Raw genomic sequence first — 20015 nt, forward strand, 5'->3', positions numbered from 1 at the left:
ATATATAGTTTTATTTTTCTAAATATGAACAGGTACAGTTAGGTTCACAGAATATTTGGTTCTTATACCTGTCCTTGGAGACTTAATTTAATGAATAGACAATATCAGTAATAAGCATGTCAAATACTTTTATGTGAATGAATGCTATAAGCATTTAAGGTAATGAAAGAGGTTTCTCTTAATGTATTTCCTTTTTTTATTTTTTAAGACCCTGACCGTTTTCAAGCCGGTAACGTACTTGGCAAGACCATTCTTGGACCATTGGAGTGTAGCCTCACTGTGAAGTTTCACGAAATCTGAACCAGTGAAATACTTGTTTACCTTTGCCACAAGAGTTGATAGAAGGTATAACTACTGCTAGAAACAACTGAATTACTTAAGTAGTTAATAAAATAATAATTATAGCAGCAAATATTTGCTATACACTATGCTTTGAGTATGCAGATTTTTACTCTCTCATGTAATCCTCTCAACAATCTCATGAGAATAAGTAACGTAAGTTCCTGTCACTATTTTACAAATGAGAAATCTGAGTCTCTGATGTAAAGTTACTTGACCAAGGTCTTAGAGCCAGTAAATAACAGAGATGAGAAGTGAGGCAGTCTCCCACCTAAGCCTATGATCTGAACCACAGCACTGGGCCAGGAGCTCCCTGTTAATTTTAGGTCTCTTGTCTATCCTCTTGTTGAATCATTTTTAGTCTATTTGTTGGACAAAATAATTGAGTCATGCATAATAAACACCAATAAAATAAACATATGCATTACAATTAATTATGTTCAAAACTGTAAATATGCTTTTTTAACTTGCCCACTTACAATTCCACTGGTATTTCAAACATCGGAAAAAATGTGACTAGTGCCTACATCTTTCCATGAGTAATTATGCTCGCTTAAAACACCAAAATCCCACAATCAAAAAAAAAATATTTAATGTACATAGGACATGCATGAAATTGGATATGAATGTAATTTTGCCTAACAATCTTTCCTGCACTCAATATATGAGTGTGTGCTATGGCCTTGGCATGTCACACAATATTGCTAACCTCTTCCACAATTAGCCAAGCTACCTAAAAGGCCAAATCAATTAGCTAATTCTAAATACATTACTTTTCTTATATTCTTCTGGCAACAGAAGTTACTATTTCAGGGGCATCTGTATATATAAACCAGATGAATTCCGCCCACAAAAAACTGGCCTTTAGATCAGGCTGTATTTCAGTGCTTCAAATAGTGCCTTGTGCAGGCTAGGCACTCAAAATATATGGAAAGAACAAATTAATTTCGACAAACTAAACGACTCTTCCTCCACAAACTTTCATTGTGATTTCCTGTTAGGCAACCAAACTTTCTGTTTCTCATTACTGTGGTGCCATAAGCACCAATTCAGAATTAGAAAATTAACTTGTCCAAATACACACTCAGTGACAAATCTATATACTAAGACTCAAGCCAGCCCTAAGCACTTGACACTTTGTCCACTTCCAACTTCTTATGGTCACACAGTCAGGAGAATGTAACATAGCAAGCTCCCTCCTTCCCTTCCGCAGCCGGGCAGAAGTCCCACAGCGTTCAGAGGACCCAGGGGCTCCCTGAGCCACTGCAGGTAGCCCAGTCCCACCACGGCCTCCACACCGCCCCCAACGCCCTCGCTGAAAAGGCAAAGTTGTTGAGCTATTCTCCTGCCACCTCAGCCTTAAGGCTCCGGGAGCCAAAAAATGTCACATCCCCAACGCTCCTATCTCTTGACCTTTCTGTGTGATGATGACACAGATCACAAAGCCAAAAAAAAAAAAAAAAAAAAAAAAAGGCAGTAGTTCACACCTCCTGCTTAGAGAAGCTACAAGAGCTAAAACAATCTTTTTTTCTTGAAAAGATTCCACAGTGTTAAGTACCAGGACTTTATTTAAAAATTGTTTTCTAGTTTAATAATACCTATTCCACCCATTTTATGTTTACCTCATATTTTCATATATACAGTGGAGAATGAGAAACACCATGTCCTGCCATTCTTGCTATTTTGAGAGCTATTAATAAAGTTGAATAGCATATGTAACACATATCCAGAGTACATAGCTTAAGGACCATGAAAGGTACTGTGAAAACTGTTAACAGCCCAGAGAGACTCAGCATTCTGAACATCAATCATACTTTTCTACTTTTACTTTTACTTCATTTATCTTTTGAACAAAACTGTATTTAAATTCACATGAAACACACTCACACAAGAAAGATTAACTACCAGAAATAAAACGTTATCTTCTTTCAATTTACTTGTACAATAAACCTTACTTAAAAGGCACTGGATAGGATGATTATGGAAACTGAATAATGAAATTACAGAAGTTTAGAGCTAGAGAGTACTCTTCTGGAGGGTCTAGTCTAAGGTCTCAATCTTACATTCAAGGAACAGAGGGAAGAGTCCATGTGACCTGACTCAAGTCACACAACCAGATCATGAGTCAAGACCTGGAGCCCATGTCTTATGACCAGCAGACCACGCCACATCAGTGCACAGTTTCAGTGCTTTACACTTCAGTTATAAGTAAGCTTTTAATCTGACTGCCTTATTAAGGTTCCAAAATTTCTGGAGTTTGGCAGAAGTATCTGGCTGAATACTATTACTTAAAAGACAGTCTTTTTACATCATACGAATCTTTTAAAATATTTTACAGTTTACAATGGAAATACTAAGTAACTTATCTCTTATTTGAAAATAACCCTCAAATAAGATGTTAGCTGTATCTAAAAATAGGTACTTTGTTAACTAAATTACCTACTACAATAATACAAACATAAAATAACTTGAAAGGACTGGATTTTTTTCCTAGCCCTCCTTAGATGCCAGGTGTTACAACTGAAAAAGCACTGTATCTAAGAAGAAAGAAGCCTGGGCTGGGCCCCAGAGTCTACTGCCTACATACTTGGAGAAGTCACAAATGGGAGCTCAATCCCTTCAGCTGTAAAAACAGACTAAAAACAGACACCCTACCTGATAGGCTACTTTTGAACAAGCGGGAAAATGAATCCAAACATACTTTGTTTCTTGAAATTACAGTGCAAAGACTGTGCTATTACTACTTTTTGGACGTCCAGAGAATTTTCTTCTGGTACACAATTGAACACTTTCCAATTCTGACCAACTGCTCCAATTCTCAAACATACAACTTCTCCATTTACTGCATAAAACAAATTCTTATGTCCTGTCATAATTTATCTTACTATTTAACTGTGAATGTTATTCACGTTATATAATTTTATAAATGTAAAGTCAGTTCAACTATTCACAAGATCTTATTATAATACATACAAGGGTGTCCTCAAATAATGATGTTACTTAACTGTAGCCAATAGCTCATTAAAACCAGGTATTATTGAATTAGAGAAAACACATTTCCTTCAAATAATCCAGTATAAGAAATACTTCGAAATTTTCTGGTTTTGTTCATATCGAAAGACCTAAACAGTGACAAACCAAATTCCTGAGTACATGGAAAAACAGCCATTTTCTGCACTCATCACACACAGTCTCAGTGGAGAAAGAAACTTTACCACAACTATAGCTAGTAAAAAAAAAAAAAACTCCCGAAATCAAAAATCAACATGGTGGACGCAGTTAATTCAGGAAGATTCATACACACATGCATATGTGTATGTATATCAAGAGATTTCAGCATTTATTCACTTTACACTATCCGTCTTATGGAAAATTGCTGAATCTCTAGTCTGAATATTAGAATGAGCAGCATGATTAATTTATAATTTTTCTTTTTAATTTTAAGGAGTTTCATATTTATTTTTATAAATGTGTACTGAAGTAGTTTATGACAGTATAAAATCACCTCTTTAAGTTTCCTATAATGGAATCCGACTTGTTTTCCTATAACTTACATTTTTCTACTTAACCGCCTTCCCATAAAAATAAGGTTTAAGTTTTTTTATTTTAACTAATATTCTTTAGAAGTAACTTTTCCCCCATCGCAGAATGAGAGAATGTGGTTATGTTTATAAGTGTTTTTCTAATTAAAGTGAAATACATAGAAAAAACCAACCAAAAAAACCAACAAACTTTTAAACACAAACTCCTTAATATCATATTCTGTCAACCCGGAATCCCATGTGACATGTAAACTGAAAACCATTAAGGCATTCTGCCTATTTACTATTTTACCATTTTAATGAATAAATTACCATCCCAACAAATCATTTCTGATACGTCATAAACTTACCTGGTTAGTTAGAGGCTGCTGAATCTGGTCAGAATAAGATAAGGCAGAAACCTGTTGGTCACTTATGTTTGGCTGGCGACGGTCACTGTACTGATGTGAATGGGGCATCTGTCCAGCCATCTGAAGGCCAGCAGCATGGAATGAAAATGACGGTGCAAGCCGAACAGATGAAGGTTTGCATGCTGAAGTCTCTCCTCCTACGAGAAGATAATAAGTGAGGTTTAAAGGATGCATTCATATCCCAATGTTTGTATCTTTTGACTTATCTGATAGTTCTTTAAATAAGGACTTTAGGATGTTCAATAATATTAAAAACCTTTAAAACTGCAAACAAGGGTATGACACTCAACACAACTGTTGTACAATAAACGGTATAAAATATAACAGTGATTAAAATGAATATCTACAAGTCTGTTTTAAGAGAAAATCGTAAGTAAATCTTTTTGTAAAGCAATGGAAACAACCTTTCATACTTATTTTTACATGAGATTTGCATCAATTGAGAACCACAAGTTGCAAAAGTAATCTCTGAATTCCTGCAAAGGGCCTGTCCAATGGATCAGCTCTTCAAAAATCAATTCAAAGGAAAACTGCTGAGATGCCGCTTTGTCAGGTGTATGGCAATCAACAGCCCTAGCATCCCCCAAACCAGGTGAAAAATGTGTCCTAATGGTGCTCACCACTGACACAGGTAATTAAAAGTTGAGCGCACAATACATGGAAACAAATTCACAGGCTGCTGTATTCCTCTGGACTCTTCTGACACAGTCCTAAGAGAGCCTAGACCAGGCAAGCTTGCCACAAAAACGAACAATCAATTATTATCCCACAGGTAGGCTGGGACCATGGTCATAATTTTCATAGTAGAAATGGAAAATTAACATTTTGGTCCTAAAAGTATTTGGTAGCTAGCTAATAAAAGTTAATTTTTCTTTAGGAAAAGAAAAAGACTTTTCTTCTTATATTCAACCAAATCTGCAAATTTGCAATCACAGACTAAAGCCAGAAAACAAAGCACAAAACCCTGGTCAACCAACACTGGCCCAGCATACATGTGCCTGTCTTCCTGAGTAAACCAGCAAACTCTCACCACACAACACACTACACTGTTCAGCACCTGAGTAATTTTTCTAAAGTCAGCTTGTTTTGAAACACACAACGGCGCTGGCCCCAAAGTGAAGACCACAGATTCTTAGCCAGGCTGCTGTAGTTTGAAATTTCAGCTTCACGCTTACCAGCTGTGTGGCCTTGCACACCTAATTTCCTGATAATGATAATAATATCTACCTCAAACAGCTGTGGTGAAGGTTAAGTGCTTTAATACATGTAAAGTACTCAGAACGGCTCCGGCAATTAGTAGATGGCTTAATATCAACTGCAATTACTGTACTGTAATGCACGGTACAGTAGATGGGAAGGAAGATGGGGCGAGTACCCTTCTTCTGGAGCATACAATCTCTACCTGAATGTTGCACAGATTCTGCAAACTAAAGAGAACAAAGCTCAATTCCCCCAAAAAAATATAAGTTCCACTTCTATATCCTACACAGCAAACGCCACTACGCCACTGTCTTCTACCCAGTCAACCAGAATCAAAGCTCTGAGAGTCACGTTCGAGTTCGTTTCCTCCACAGACGGCATTGTGCAAATGGAAGCCCAATCTCACTGATTCTACTTCCCATAGAACGCTCAGTCTCCTCTTTTCATTTCCATTACCCCATGCCTCACTTAGATGACTAAAATAGATTCCTAATAGATCTCTCTCTCTTTACTTTGCCCATATGCAACTCCGCATTTCTTCAGTAAGATGGCTAGAGTGACCTTTCTAAGGCGCAAATCTCAAGTCTTCACCCCCTACTTAGTGTTGTTTTTAGACCTTAGCTTCTATCTCCCTCCATTACAGCGTGCAGTCCTTACTGACCCAGAGTATATGATTCATAAATATCTGCTGGATAAGTACAATGTTCCTGCGATGACAGATGGGATAACTTCTCTAAACATTTCATTATTCATAATTTAAAAATACATTCAGTTAATCCAATTCCATAGAGCGACTTTGTTTGGTGAAAAAAAAAAATTTATCCTAAGGAAATAATAGATGATGTGCACAAAAATAGTAAGGGAAGAATGTTTATTTTGGTATTGTTTACAACAGCAAAAACTTGGAAACCTAACTGTCAAATAACTGTGTGTGTGTGTGTGTGTGTGTGTGTGTGTGTGTGAAATCTGCATGTTAAAAACACAGAAGACTGGGAAGGAATATAAATGTATATGAAAAGAATTGGGGTCCTTGATCTATAAATAACTCATAAATAAATAGTAAAAAGACTAAGGCTCTGAATGGCAAACGACTTAACCATTCTGGGTCCTAGTTTCCCTACCTATAGCCGAGATATTATTATACTAACCCTGTTCCTTTCGGATTGTTATAAAGTTTAAACGAGATATCACAAGTTGACATGCAGAATAGAACCTGGTACATAACATGCACTTTTTAAAACATACAAGCTTCTGTTTCTATCATCAATGTCATTATTACATATTGTGCTTAAACTTATTTGTTATAATACACAGAAAAAAGTCTTTAGTATATAGCTTAAATAATTATCATCAATTGAACCTGTGGGACAAGAAAAATAAAACTTGCCATCATTCCAGAAACCCCGCACCACTACTCTATGACGCCTCCCAATCAATACCTAACTCCCTCATCCCTAAAAGTCACTAGTATCTTGACCTCCAAAAACAGATTAGTTTTAACTTTATATAAATGAATTTGTTTGCTTAATGTTAGGCTTATGAACTGTAGCTTGTTCATTATCATTACTTTATCCACCCTACTTTTGATTGACATGGGATTACTTCCAGTTCAGAGCTATTAAGCATACTGCCACTAGAAAGATTCTTAAGTGATTTTCGGTATATACAGAGATGCTGTTCTGTTGGTTTTTTTCCAGTTTTTTGTTTAATCAACCTATTTCTTCCCTAGTAGTTTATGAAAATTCCCTGTGCTCCATTCCTTCACTGACACTTGGAACCATCAGTATTTCTAATTTCAGCCACTGCAGTAGGTGTGTACTCCACTGTGATTTTAATGTGTATTTTCCTCGTGACTATGAGCATCTTTTCATTTATCAGCCACTTGGGTATCCACTTAGGTGAAATGCCCATTCAGATTGTTTTTCAATTTTTCTATCAAGAGAGTCTTTTTCTTACAAATATCTAAAGCCAAAAAAAATTAGATTTTTTAACATATTTTGGATATAAGCCCCTTATCGGTTACAGATGGTTTACAGTCACTCTCTTAATGGTATTTCTTAAATTAACTAATTTATTTTATTTATTTTTTGGCTGTGTTGGGTCTTTGTTGCTGTGCACGGGCTTTCTCTAGTTGCAGCAAGCGGGGGCTACTCTTCATTGCGGTGCACGGGCTTCTCATTGCGGTGGCTCTTCTTGTTGCAGAGCACGGGCTTCAGCAGTTGTGGCTCACGGGCTCAGTAGTTGTGGCTTGTGGGCTTAGTTGCTCTGTGGCATGTGGGATCTTCCCTGACCAGGGCTCAAACCCATGTCCTCTGCATTGGCAGGTGGATTCTTAACCACTGCACCACCAGGGAAGTCCCTTAATGGTATTTTTTGACGAACACAATCTCTTAATGTTACCAACTTTTGGTTTAAAATTAGTACTTTTGGTGTCTGTTTAAGAAATCTTTCCTTTATACCAAAGTCATGAAGAAATTCTATGTTATCTTCCAGAAGTTGGGTTTTACCACTCACATCTAAAGATGGGCAGTGCTCTTGGATCTGATTTCTGTGTTTCCGATAGCAATCAAGTTTCATTTCCCCCCAAAATGGACATCCAGTTAACCCAGAACCAATTATTAAAAGGAAAGTTTCCCCAATGCCCTGTAATGTCAACTTTATCAAAAATCACATACTCATACATACTTGGATCTGTTTTCGGATTCTTTATTCTCTTATGCTGGATAAAGACTTACCTAGATTTCTTATATCTTTGTGTAAGAACCAAATATTGTCTAAATTATGATAGCTTCAGAAGTTGTAATATGTAGTAAAGAATTTTTTTCTTCTACAAGAATGTTTTGGCTATTCTTAGCCCTCTTTGTGTCTATGTTTTAGAATTAGCTCATCAAATTCACCAAGACAAATAAACGCATGCTGGGATTTTGGTTGAAACTGCATTGTCTGGAACAGCGCTGTCCAACAGAAAGTTCTGCAATGATGGATTTATCTGCACTGTCTAGTAAGTAGCTACTAGCACAACTGGGCACTTGAACAGTCTTCTTTTTCCCCCTTCCTAATCTTTATTCTTCACTTTGCCTTATTCTACTTGCTGCCACCTTCAGTACAGCGGTGATTAGAGGAGGAGGTACAGGTTCTGCTGTCTCACACCCAATCTCAGAAGGAAAGCTTTCTGTATTTCTCCAGTATTGTGGTTGCTCTAGGTATTTAACTGATAACCACTACCAGGTTAACGAAGTTCCCTTCTAGCCCCAGTGTGCTAAAACCTTTTTCTCATGAACTGATGCTGAATTTTATTAAATGCTTTTTCTGAACTCCACTGAAATGACATGCGTTTTCTTATTTATTTAGTTAATGTGGTGAAATACACTGATTGGTTTATGAATGTTAAATCAACTGCGGCATTCCTGGAATACAATTTGGTCATGATTATCCTTTTGTAGTAAATTCACTGGTGACATCACCTGGACGTGCAGCTTTCTTTGTGGGTAGGTTTTTCAATTAAATTTCTTAAATATGACTATTCAGATTTTACATTTTCTGGTGTGTCTGTTTTGGTAGGCTATATGTTTCCAATACTATGTTTACTTTGTCTAAATTTCAAATGCATCATTATCAACTTCTTCATAATACCCTCTCTTATAAGCTTTTCAATCAATGTAGACATAACTGTAGTGACAGCCCCTTCACCCAAGATTGGTTAAAAAGTCCTTCTCTTTTCTTCTTTGTGATCAGTCTAATCAAAGGTTTATTAATTTTATTAAGTATTTCTCTTTTACTTGTATTTTCTATTTCTGTACTTATCTTATTCCATTGGTTAGCCAGAGAGGTATATTAAAAATCTCCCATTTAGGTCATGTACTGCATTACATAAATTGAAAGTTTTTATACCTTCCTGATGAATAAGGCCTTTTATCATTAAAAACTGCCCGTTTGTTTCCAATAATGCTTTTCACCTTGTCTGACATTAGCATGACTACACCAAGCCCACCTCTTAATCTTCGCATGGTATGTCTTTTGTTCATCCTTTTACTTTCAACCTTTGTTCCCTTATATTTTAGGTTTGTTTCTTTTTAAACAGTATGTAGTTGGGTTTAATTCATGTATGAACACTAATAACCTTTCTATACTTATTCCAACTGTTTTATGTTCCTTTCTTACCTTCTGCTGGATTAAACTTTATATGCCCTCCTTGCACGCAGATTATTTTTTTTAAGTTATCTTATACATTACAATATGGATTATATATCCTTGACTCACCAAAATCTAATTACTCCTTTAATTTGTATACTATTGTTGACTTGCGTATGTACACACACACACACACCACAAACACACAATCACAAGACAGTGACTAATCATCCAGCATGAGTAGAATCAGACTCAAGAATACATTTTGGGTGACGGATCAATAACTTTTTGATATCCAGACAGCCATGAAAGAAATACAATGAACTGGATAGCTGCTGCTTGATTATTACTGTTACAACTATCCTCCTAAAATACTTGTTTCATTTTCTGAATCTAGATCTAGTCAATTACATGCACTAAATTCAACAAGCACTCACTGAGGGGTAACTAAGGCATTGGTTTGTGGGGGTGACAATGCCACCCACGATCTATAACAGTGAGTCTCAAACTTTAACGTGCTTACAAATTGCCTTTGAATCTTGTTAAAACTGCAGACTGACTCAGTAGAGCTAGAGTAGGGCTTGAGAGTCTAACAAGCCACCAAATGATGCCAATGCTGCTTTGAATAACATCTAAAAAAATTTAACTGCTCATCTTAAGAAAGCTATCTTCCAACTAATGCAAGTAGCAGAGAGTCCAAAAACAGGCTATATTCTGACTACACAATACACCGTAAGGCTTTTCCCCCCACATTTTGGGGTTTGTAGGTTGTTTTTTTTTTAAAGACTAAAACACATTTCCGTCCTAAGAGTGGTATGGTAGGTGACAAAGAATCTGATTTTCCTTTAAAATTTGCTGTAGGTAATCTAAATGTGGGTCAACAAGAAACAACTATGTTTTTCACTTGTGGGATTTTTTTTTGGCTGCATTGGGTCTTCGTTGCTGAGCGTGGGCTTTCTCTAGTTGTGGCGAGCGGGGGCTACTCTTTGTTGCGGTGCACGGGCTTCTCATTGCGGTGGCTTCTTTTGTTGCGAAGAACGGGCTCTAGGCGCGTGGGCTTCAGTAGTCCAGACACAGAGGTTCAGTAGTTGCGGTGCAGGGGCTTAGTTGCTCCGTGGCCTGTAGGATCTTCCAGGACCAGGGCTCGAACCTGTGTCCCCTGCGTGGGCAGGCAGATTCTTAACCACTGAGCCACCAGGGAAGTCCCTGTGGGATTTTTTTTTATAAAGCTATTTACAATACCATCTGTTTACTATAAAATCTATTATAACTACTTAGTAACATTACCAGTTACTTAGCGAAGTGAAAGAAAGATTAAGCTTCTAGCACTAAGGCCTGGTATATAGGTGGTGTCTGCCACATGCTCACTGTCTCCTTTCTTAGCTCAACTGCTGCATGTGAAATCCAGAAAGAGACTCAAGTTTAGTTTCCTCCCACAATGCCAGAAAGTATTTAAGGTATTCACTCATTCATTCCTCTCCTATAATAAGACTCCAAGAAGACAAACTAATATGGGAATTTCTTGTCAACTTGATTCTATAATTAAGCAAATCACCATGGTTTTTATTCTTTCTAAAGTTTCCATCTTCCTTTTTTTTTTTTTGCGGTACGAGGGCCTCTCACTGTTGTGGCCTCTCCCATTGCGGAGCACAGGCTCCGGACGCGCAGGCTCAGCGGCCATGGCTCACGGGCCCAGCTGCTCCGCGGCATGTGGGATCTTCCCAGACCAGGGCACGAACCCATGTCCCCTGCATTGGCAGGCAGACTCTCAACCACTGCGCCACCAGGGAAGCTCCCATCTTCCTTTTTAAATCTAAATGTTAATGAGGAAATAGACTCAGTTCATCCTATAACAGAGACGATGATAAAGAATTAGGCTGAACTATATGAAATTGCTGACATTAGACCTCCTTTGGCCTACAAAACAGCAATTTCATATGGTTTAACCTGTATCTGCCATATTATATATAACCCTTATTCAACTAAATTAAAAATAATATTTTAGCCCAAGAATGTATCATAAATACATGTTGCAATAGCAGATATTTTAATTTAATGATAAACTTACAAAACTTAATTCAAAAGTATTTTTTTTAAATATCTTTACTGGAGTACAATTGCTTTACAATGGTGCGTTAGCTTCTGCTTGAAAATCATGCCTTGGAGCTCAACTCCAAGGTAATATTTTAAATTGCTGCCAAATAGTATAAAAGGCAAGCTGGAGAAAAGGATGCATGTAAGGTTCTGTCTTCATTTTTTATATCCTTCTGAACTCTATGAATCTTTTTAACCATAAGCATATCTTCATAAATTTTAAAAGTTCATAAAATGTTGGTAAATAGTTTATTTAAAAATGAAGCAGCGGGCTTCCTTGGTGGCGCAGTGGTTGAGAATCTGCCTGCCAATGCAGGGGACATGGGTTCGAGCACTGGTCTGGGAAGATCCCACATGCCGTGGAGCAACTGGGCCCGTGAGCCACTACTACTGAGCCTGTGCCACTACTACTGAGCCTGTGCATCTGGAGCCTGCGCTCTGCAACAAGAGAGGCTGCGACAGTGAGAGGCCCGCGCACCGCAATGAAGAGTGGTCCCCGCTTGCTGCAACTGGAGAAAGCCCTCGCGCAGAAACGAAGACCCAACACAGCCAAAAATAACTAAATAATAAATAAATAAATAAATTTTTAAAAATGAAGCAGTTTCCTCACTATGTTCTAAACTTTAACAACTAGAGACCATAACACTAGTAGAGATGAGCACTGATTCTAGAGAGAAACATTCCATGAACAGATCTCAGAGACTGAGAGACGGCAAGACAGAGGCAGAAGTAGACACAGAGGAAATACCAAACAGAAAAGCCTGGGAGAAGACCCTGAGTGAAAATACCAATCATTTATCTCTGATATAAGACCCACATGTAGCATCACTTGTAGCTAACTTGAATTTTTTTTTATTAATATACTGATAGGAGACCATCCTTGTGACAGTATTAATCCACATTAGATTTTAAAGAGACAGAACAATGTTAAAGAACAAAAAAAAATGAAAATAATTCAAGTTAATTAAAACTCAGACATTCAAATGCAGAAACTTTTACAAGGCCAAGTTTCTGAGACAGAATCCCCTAAGAAATGACAGAAAGGCAACCAAGCTTAAGTGGGAAGAAACCTCCAAGGTCCCTAGCAAGATATACCCATAGCAAAAGAGAAGAAAAACGTTAAAGGAGTAGCCAGTTGCACTTTTAATGATGGCTGGCAAGAAAAATACAAATTAAGAGGGTAACTGAATGGAAGTCCATGAGTAAGATATCATTAGTACTAAGAACAGTGCCTGGGACGTGGCCTGCATTCAGTAAATATCTGTTCGGTGAAAGAATGAACTGAATCCATCAGGAATATTTAGAACATGAAGAAATGGTTCAAAAAGGGAGGGAGAAAGCTGAAGGGGGTAAGGATGAAAGAAGTATTTTTAAAATGGCAAAGTGGTTAAGAATCCGCCTGCCAATGCAGGGGACATGGGTTTGAGCCCTGGTCCAGGAAGATCCCACATGCCGCACAGCGGCTAAGCCCGTGCGCCACAACTACTGAGCCTGTGCTCTAGAGCCCGCGTGCCGCAACTACTGAAGCCCGTGCACCTAGAGCCCGTGCTCTGTAAGAGAAGCCACCACAGTGAGAAGCCCGCGCACCACAACGAAGAGTAGCCCCCGCTCACTGCAACTAGAGAAAGCCTGCATGCAGCAACAAAGACTCAACACAGCCAAAAATAAAAATAAATATAAATATAAATAAATAAATAAATAAAATGGGGGCTCATGAACCAGAAGTAAAGAACAGTCTAATCACAGCACAGGCTACATCTATTGCTGACAGTCAATTTCTCTTACTCACTTCTATATCCCAAACACATGACAGTGCCTGCCTCCACAGGTGTTAAATAAATATACATTAAGGTGAAACTATGTTATGATTCTATAAATTATCTAATTTTAAAAACAAATGAACTGATTTCTTATTACCCTCTAGTTAGTGGCCAATATGTATCACCACAGAATGCATGTGTACATGTACATGTACACACACACACACACACACTTTAACCTAATAGCCAAAACAGCATATTCAATTGTCTACAAACAGGATGAAGTTGCTCATATAACACCTAAACAAATGCTCGGTTTATCAATATGAGATGTTAAGTAAATCTGTGCATTAAATTGTTAAAAGTAACAATGGTATAGGGATAAAAATATTTCTCTTCAAAGCCTATAATATCAGACTTCCACTTCTGACCATTTTAGAGCACCTGGTACCGAACTACCTCACTCACAACAAACCACTACGAAACTAGTCAAAACAGATGAAATGACTGTTTTCAGACACTGGACAACAGGCCGCACAGAACAACTTCTTTGTGTGCCTAGTGATCACCGAGAAAAGGGAAACAAACTTGGTGAGCCCCACAACCACCTTGGCTTTCTATCTGGAGACAATTTCCAGAGTACAGTGCAGGGAGGGGGGCCCAAACAGAACACAGTGGTCTTACTGAACTGAGGAGACAGAGATGAGAGTTCAAGGCTACTGAGTTAGCTGGAATCTGTGGGGCAGGCAGTAGAAATAAGGAAGTTATGCAGAGAAGGAGCTCCATTCATCTATACCTGGGGATGCCCTTGACTGTGTGGCCAAATACTAAGCTGCACAATCGTCAGGTGAAGGTCCATGAGGCCACACAAAGAGCAACAGGCAGGGAGCTGAAAGCTGAACAACTACTAGAACTTGCCCCGGACTGAGAGACAGTAAGTGTTCTAATCACTTAGGGTGGAGAAATCGTGACAAACACCACAGACATTCAACAGAGACCCCAGAAAATCCACACTTTAGGAGGAAAGCTATACTGGCCCTATAAAAGGCAGCCTTCCACTTGTAACAGAGACTGAAACAAACCTCAAAGGATCAAGATGACCAGCAAGTAAGCTAACAGCCCACCAGGACAAAATTCAACACTTCTTAAAAGGAGGGCAACAAAACCCAGATGCTCAACAGCCTAGCATTCTTAACGCCCATATCCAGTCAAAAATCACTAGGCACACAAAGCAGCAGGAAAAGGAGATCTGTATTCAGGAAGAAAATACCTCATTAATAGACCCAGAAATGACAGAAATAGTGAAATTAGCAGACAAAAAATAGAGTACAAATCTTTTAAAATATAAAGGAAATTACGGACAAAATAAAAGAACAAACAGCAAATCTTAACAGATAAATGGAAAATATAAATAGGAACCAAAAAGAAATTCTAGAAATGAAAAATAATTGAAGTGAAAAATTCACTAAATGGACCTAATAGGAGACTAGACACTGTGGAAGGGGGGAAAAAATCAGTCAATTTAAAAACAAAGAAACAGGCCTTCCCTGGTGGCGCAGTGGTTAAGAATCCACCTGCCAATGCAGGCGACACGGGTTCGAGCCCTGGTCCGGGAAGATCCCACATGCCGTGGAGCAACTAAGCCGGTACGCCACAACTGCTGAGCCTGCGCTCTAGAGCCCGCGAGCCACAACTACAGAGCTCGCGTGCCACAACTACTGAAGCCCACGTGCCTAGAGTACAAGACACTATAACTTAAGGATGCATGTGATAAGCCCTCAAGCAACCACTGAGAAAGACTGGATGGATGGATGGATGGACAGATGGACGGATTATCTTCAACTAGATCACAGAAAATCTTACTTAGCCCTAAGTAAGACAGTAAACGGTCCTTTACCCTTTCAGTTACTAACGGCAAACCAAATTCTTATAGCTGAAGTAAAACGTCAAGCACTTATTTTTAATAATAGCATCTGGGGGCTTCCCTGGTGGCGCAGTGGTTGAGAGTCCGCCTGCCGATGCAGGGGACACGGGTTCGTGCCCCGGTCCGGGAAGATTCCACATGCCGTGGAGCGGCTGGGCCCGTGAGCCATGGCCGCTGAGCCTGCGCGTCCGGAGCCCGTGCTCCGCAACGGGAGAGGCCACAACAGTGAGAGGCCCGCGTACCGCAAAAAAAATAATAAATAAGTAAATAAATAATAGCATCTGGAACACAAAAAGGATTAAAATAATCACTCAAGATACAGCTGCCAGACTCTATAATTATTATACTGTACATAGTATATATAATACATAATATGGGTAATTTATATTTCTCCCAATATTCTAAAATTATAAAATATGTTTAAATAGAAAAAAATAAATGAAACAGATAATACTACCTGGTTATTTTATGGGTTATCAGCAGCTATGAAAAAATTCCAAGTGGAAAAAAAGAAATCCCTTTTTTCTTATACTGTCCATTAAATTAAAATGTTTAATCAGTAATAAGCCCATCTAAATAAAAAATTCCCCCCTTTAGTAGGAAACAAGGTGCCAAGCAGCCTTTGAGCCCTTAATTTTTAGTAATGGGGGGTGGGGCTGAAACAAAAGACAAGTAAACATACACAATTTCCGTAGAGAAATTTTAGAAGCGAGATTAAACCTTTCAAGAGATCAATTCCAACCACTTGAAGAAAATGAAGATCAGTGATTTTCTTCCTTGGCCTGGTAGCTACTTAGTGACTGATATGGAGTCCACCTCCCAGTCCACCTCCCAGTGCAATAATGTTACTGAAACGGACACTCCCCCTGCCCTCCTCCAGCTTTGTTCACTACTGAATCCCTAGGACTTAGAACAGTGCTCAACATGCAGTAGACATGCTGTAAGTAACTGCTGCCTAACCAACTCACTGTGCAGTACAGAAAGAGCACAGACATTTACAAATTTATAAATATGAATCTGCCATTAGGAGAAGATTTAGAAATGCCAACACAAAAGATTATTATGTTACAATAAATTAAGCATACAAGCTGCTGAATTTTAGGTGTGATTAACTGGTAACTGATTGTAAATGACTTCAACAAAACTTTTCTAAAACTTAAAACTAAAATTTTACTGGAAAAATTACATGCTAAAGAAAGCAACATACTTAACACAGAAACCAAAATAATGGCCACTTGAACAAAATGTTCACAAACATGCTTTTGAGGCAAATTAAGTTTGAGGGAAATACGATAAAAAAAAAGGTTTATCTTCATGATGGCAGCTGCATGATCCTTGCTGGCTCATAACTGTTTCAAAGTTATATAGCCTCTAACCCATCCACCCCACCCTACTCCAGTCCTTTTGGGAAACAAAAAGCAAACTTGTTTCTGATAGTTTAATTTTAGATGCTGTTTCACCGGACAGCCCTGCAGAGGGACAGAAAAAAGATGCCTTCTGAACGAGCAAAATCCAGCTCTCAGCACAAGGGAACAGCAAGGAGACAACAGCTGCTGCAGCAGCCTTTTCTGGCTGTCTCAGTACAAAAACAGTGTCACCTATAAATATAGGACCTAATTTACATAAATTTCTTTCTAGCCACAGTATGAGAATAACATGATTTATTCAACAGGTAACTAATCAGGCTAAAGGAGACCAAGATTCGAAAAAAAGAAAAAAATCTACTACCACTGTGAGAATAAAAGTATTTTCAAGAATCTAGAAGATCTACACAGGACAGTGCTGGTTGCTCTATCAGGCATCCGGGTTAATACCAAAGAAAATGAGCAAATAACTGGGGTCCTGACTAGAATGCTTGTATAAATGCTAAACACTTGTTTAACTGAAGGATTCACATGTTCACTGCAGTCATCTGGCCTTCAGTAAGTTTAACTTTCATAAATAAATAAAGATACTGAAAGTATTACAAAAATGATGTAAGTCATTCAAACTGACAAACTATACTGGTTAAAATCAAGAAACAATTCTTTCAAGCAAGCTAAGGAACTATCATCATTCAATTAGACGGTAAGCCAGATCTGAGAGTCTAGCGTGCCTTTCAACGAGAAGGGACGACAGTGATCGTGTAGCTCAAGGCTATCAGACAGCTGTCCCTCATACTAGAATTTGTCAGATGACACATACCCTTAGCATACCCTCTGATCCCAGGCGGTTTAGCAAATACAATCACCTGAGACAGGGTTAGCGGTAGTTGACAACGCATGAAACAGTTAAAGTCAGCCTAACCAGCAGTAACGTGACATGTGCATTCAACGAACGCCACTTCCTATTTTCAGTCAGAAGATGGGGTTTTCATTCACCTCCTCTCAGGTCAGAGTCATCTGTGGGACAGTTAAGGAAAAGCACTGGAACCATCCAGATGGGATAATTGTAGATCTCAAGCTGCTCATAACCACCTTTGTGAAGCTCTGCTTTCCGTATCTCAGATTCCTCTGTAACAGGCAAATTTAGCATATTCATTTACAAAACAGGTAAAATGAGAAATACACCAGGAAAGTTCAAGCTTGCTACATAGAAATACACTGAACTAGGATTTAAGACTTCCTCTCGCTTGCTGTAACACCCGCATAAATGCAGCATGGTAACAAATAAGTCAGTTTCCTCATACATGAAATGAGATGGTTCATCATCTTGTCCAGTCACGTAAACGCAAAGTATTCCTTCCTTTGTAAAATGCCATGGATTTGAAATGTTACACAGATCATTGCCAGAGGAAAGGAAAGGTTGTGCTCAAAAGTCTCTGTTTAGAGCTTAAATGACACATTTTAATAAATGGTGGTTAGATTCTAATTTATTTCCTTTTTAAAAAAATCTATACAAATACATAGTAAAATACTATTTATCTAAAAAAAACTTTAAATGTTTTATATATATATACACACATAAAGTATATACACGTATATACATACACACACATAATGTATGAATATGTTCATACATATAAACCTGAATTACCCAAAGATGCTCCCTCCCCAACCCCATTCCAGGATTTTTCTTCAGATCTCTTGACCACGACTTTGCTAGGGCCCATAAACACTACAGCTGCCTTCCAGAAACCTGGAAGTACAAAAGGAAGAGAAACCACATATTACAACACAACTAAAAGCTAAAATATTATGAAGCTATTAAAAAGCTGAACACTGCCTGCTTAGCTGCCTTCCCCTCCAGGAAGAAGAATCAGAACACAGAGAGAGGCCGCTAGGAATACAACACAGGCGGAAATGTCACCTACCACAGGCTGCCATCACTTCAGCTATGCCACAACCATGCCACTTTAACAAGTGTCTGGAGATGCTACTAAGTTTCAGGCACATAAAGTTTCTTTGGAAAGAAAGCTGCCCCATACGTTCCCTCATCTTTGCCTCTGCCTTCTCCCAAAGCAGGCACAGCAACAGCAGCTGAGAAAGAAAAAAACACTTTTAAAACTCTCTCCCTCTCTGATCCCAGGCGGAAAAGAGGAGAACATACACATAACTCCTCTCCTCAGTCTTTTTTCGTTCTAGCTAGACAGCTGTTAAACATACAAGATATTTTTAAATCTAGTTAAGTGCTTAGTTGGGTACCTATATTGAATTGCAGCATAATACTTAAAATTATCCAATGAGGCAATCATTTGGCTTTGTGATTCCAATTAGAACACTGTACAGGGATTTTCCATTACAAAATGCCCCAAAGGCAAGATATTTATCTGACCAGAGACACTTTAAAAGTTAAGTACTGAGCAAACTGTTAACTGTTCACAGAGGTTTTAAAATGTAATAATATTTTTAAAAGGAACACTTCATTAAAACTATATTTATGTAGCAAATAAATACATCATTTTAGAGTTCATCATTAGTTTTCCCTCTTCCATTTCTACTGTGCAAAAGTATTTAAAATTTGCATCTGAGTTCCATGCCAAATGAAAACAGTCTGGAAAATGTTACTGTCCAAAGTGTTATACAATATCCTTAAATATATAAAGCTCTCTAACGATACAATTAAAAACACTAAGATCTGCACCCACACCCCGAAAAAAGGCAAAAGATGCAATTCTCACAAACCAATAATAAGCATATGGGAAAACTTTCAAACTCACTGGAAGTCAAAAAGTAAGTCGACAGGTAAATAACAATGAGATTTCATTATTTACCTCTCAAACAAGCACATTTTTCTAAACCAAAGAGAATACCCTCAGTAGTAATAGTAAGAATAAAGCAGGTTTGTATGACCCTTTACCAGAATGCTCTGTCAATAGTTTTTCACAACTAAAGAAAAAGTAATAAAAGTAAAAAATAGTAACAACATTCATTAAACCCTTCTTCCATGCCAAGTTTTGTTCCAGTATGCCTCATATCCATGAAAGCTCCAAGAATTAGGTGGCATCATTACAGCATCTGTTACACTTTACATAGAAAGAAACTGAAGTCCAGCAGCTGCACAGGGGCCCTGAATGTGGTGGCCCCATGCTCATGGCTGGTCAGTGGTAACACAACCCAGGCTCTGCAGAGTCCACTCTCCTCACCAGGGAACGCCTCAAAGATAGAAAGAGTGGGAAAGTGCTCAAGAGACACGA

The 20015-nt window shown here is 38.2% G+C and overlaps 1 protein-coding gene across 11 annotated transcripts in view; it reads right to left on the minus strand.

The window, feature by feature from the left end:
• Positions 1-20015, minus strand: part of DYRK1A (dual specificity tyrosine phosphorylation regulated kinase 1A) — a 145604-nt gene that overhangs the window by 36694 nt on the left and 88895 nt on the right. For 8 of the 11 annotated variants that reach the window (XM_060297801.2, XM_030880900.3, XM_060297799.2 and 5 more), the window contains one exon: positions 4232-4428. In XM_060297801.2, coding sequence (XP_060153784.1) covers positions 4232-4351 — 120 coding nt within the window. In that variant the 5' untranslated portion in view covers positions 4352-4428. Of the gene's footprint in view, positions 1-4231; positions 4429-17630; positions 17649-17760; positions 17782-20015 lie in introns of those variants that run through there. The other 3 variants (XM_030880896.2, XM_030880897.3, XM_030880904.3) reach the window with 2 other exon arrangements.

The sequence above is a fragment of the Globicephala melas genome, chromosome 4, assembly GCF_963455315.2.
Source record: "Globicephala melas chromosome 4, mGloMel1.2, whole genome shotgun sequence".
Taxonomy (NCBI): Eukaryota; Metazoa; Chordata; class Mammalia; order Artiodactyla; family Delphinidae; genus Globicephala; species Globicephala melas.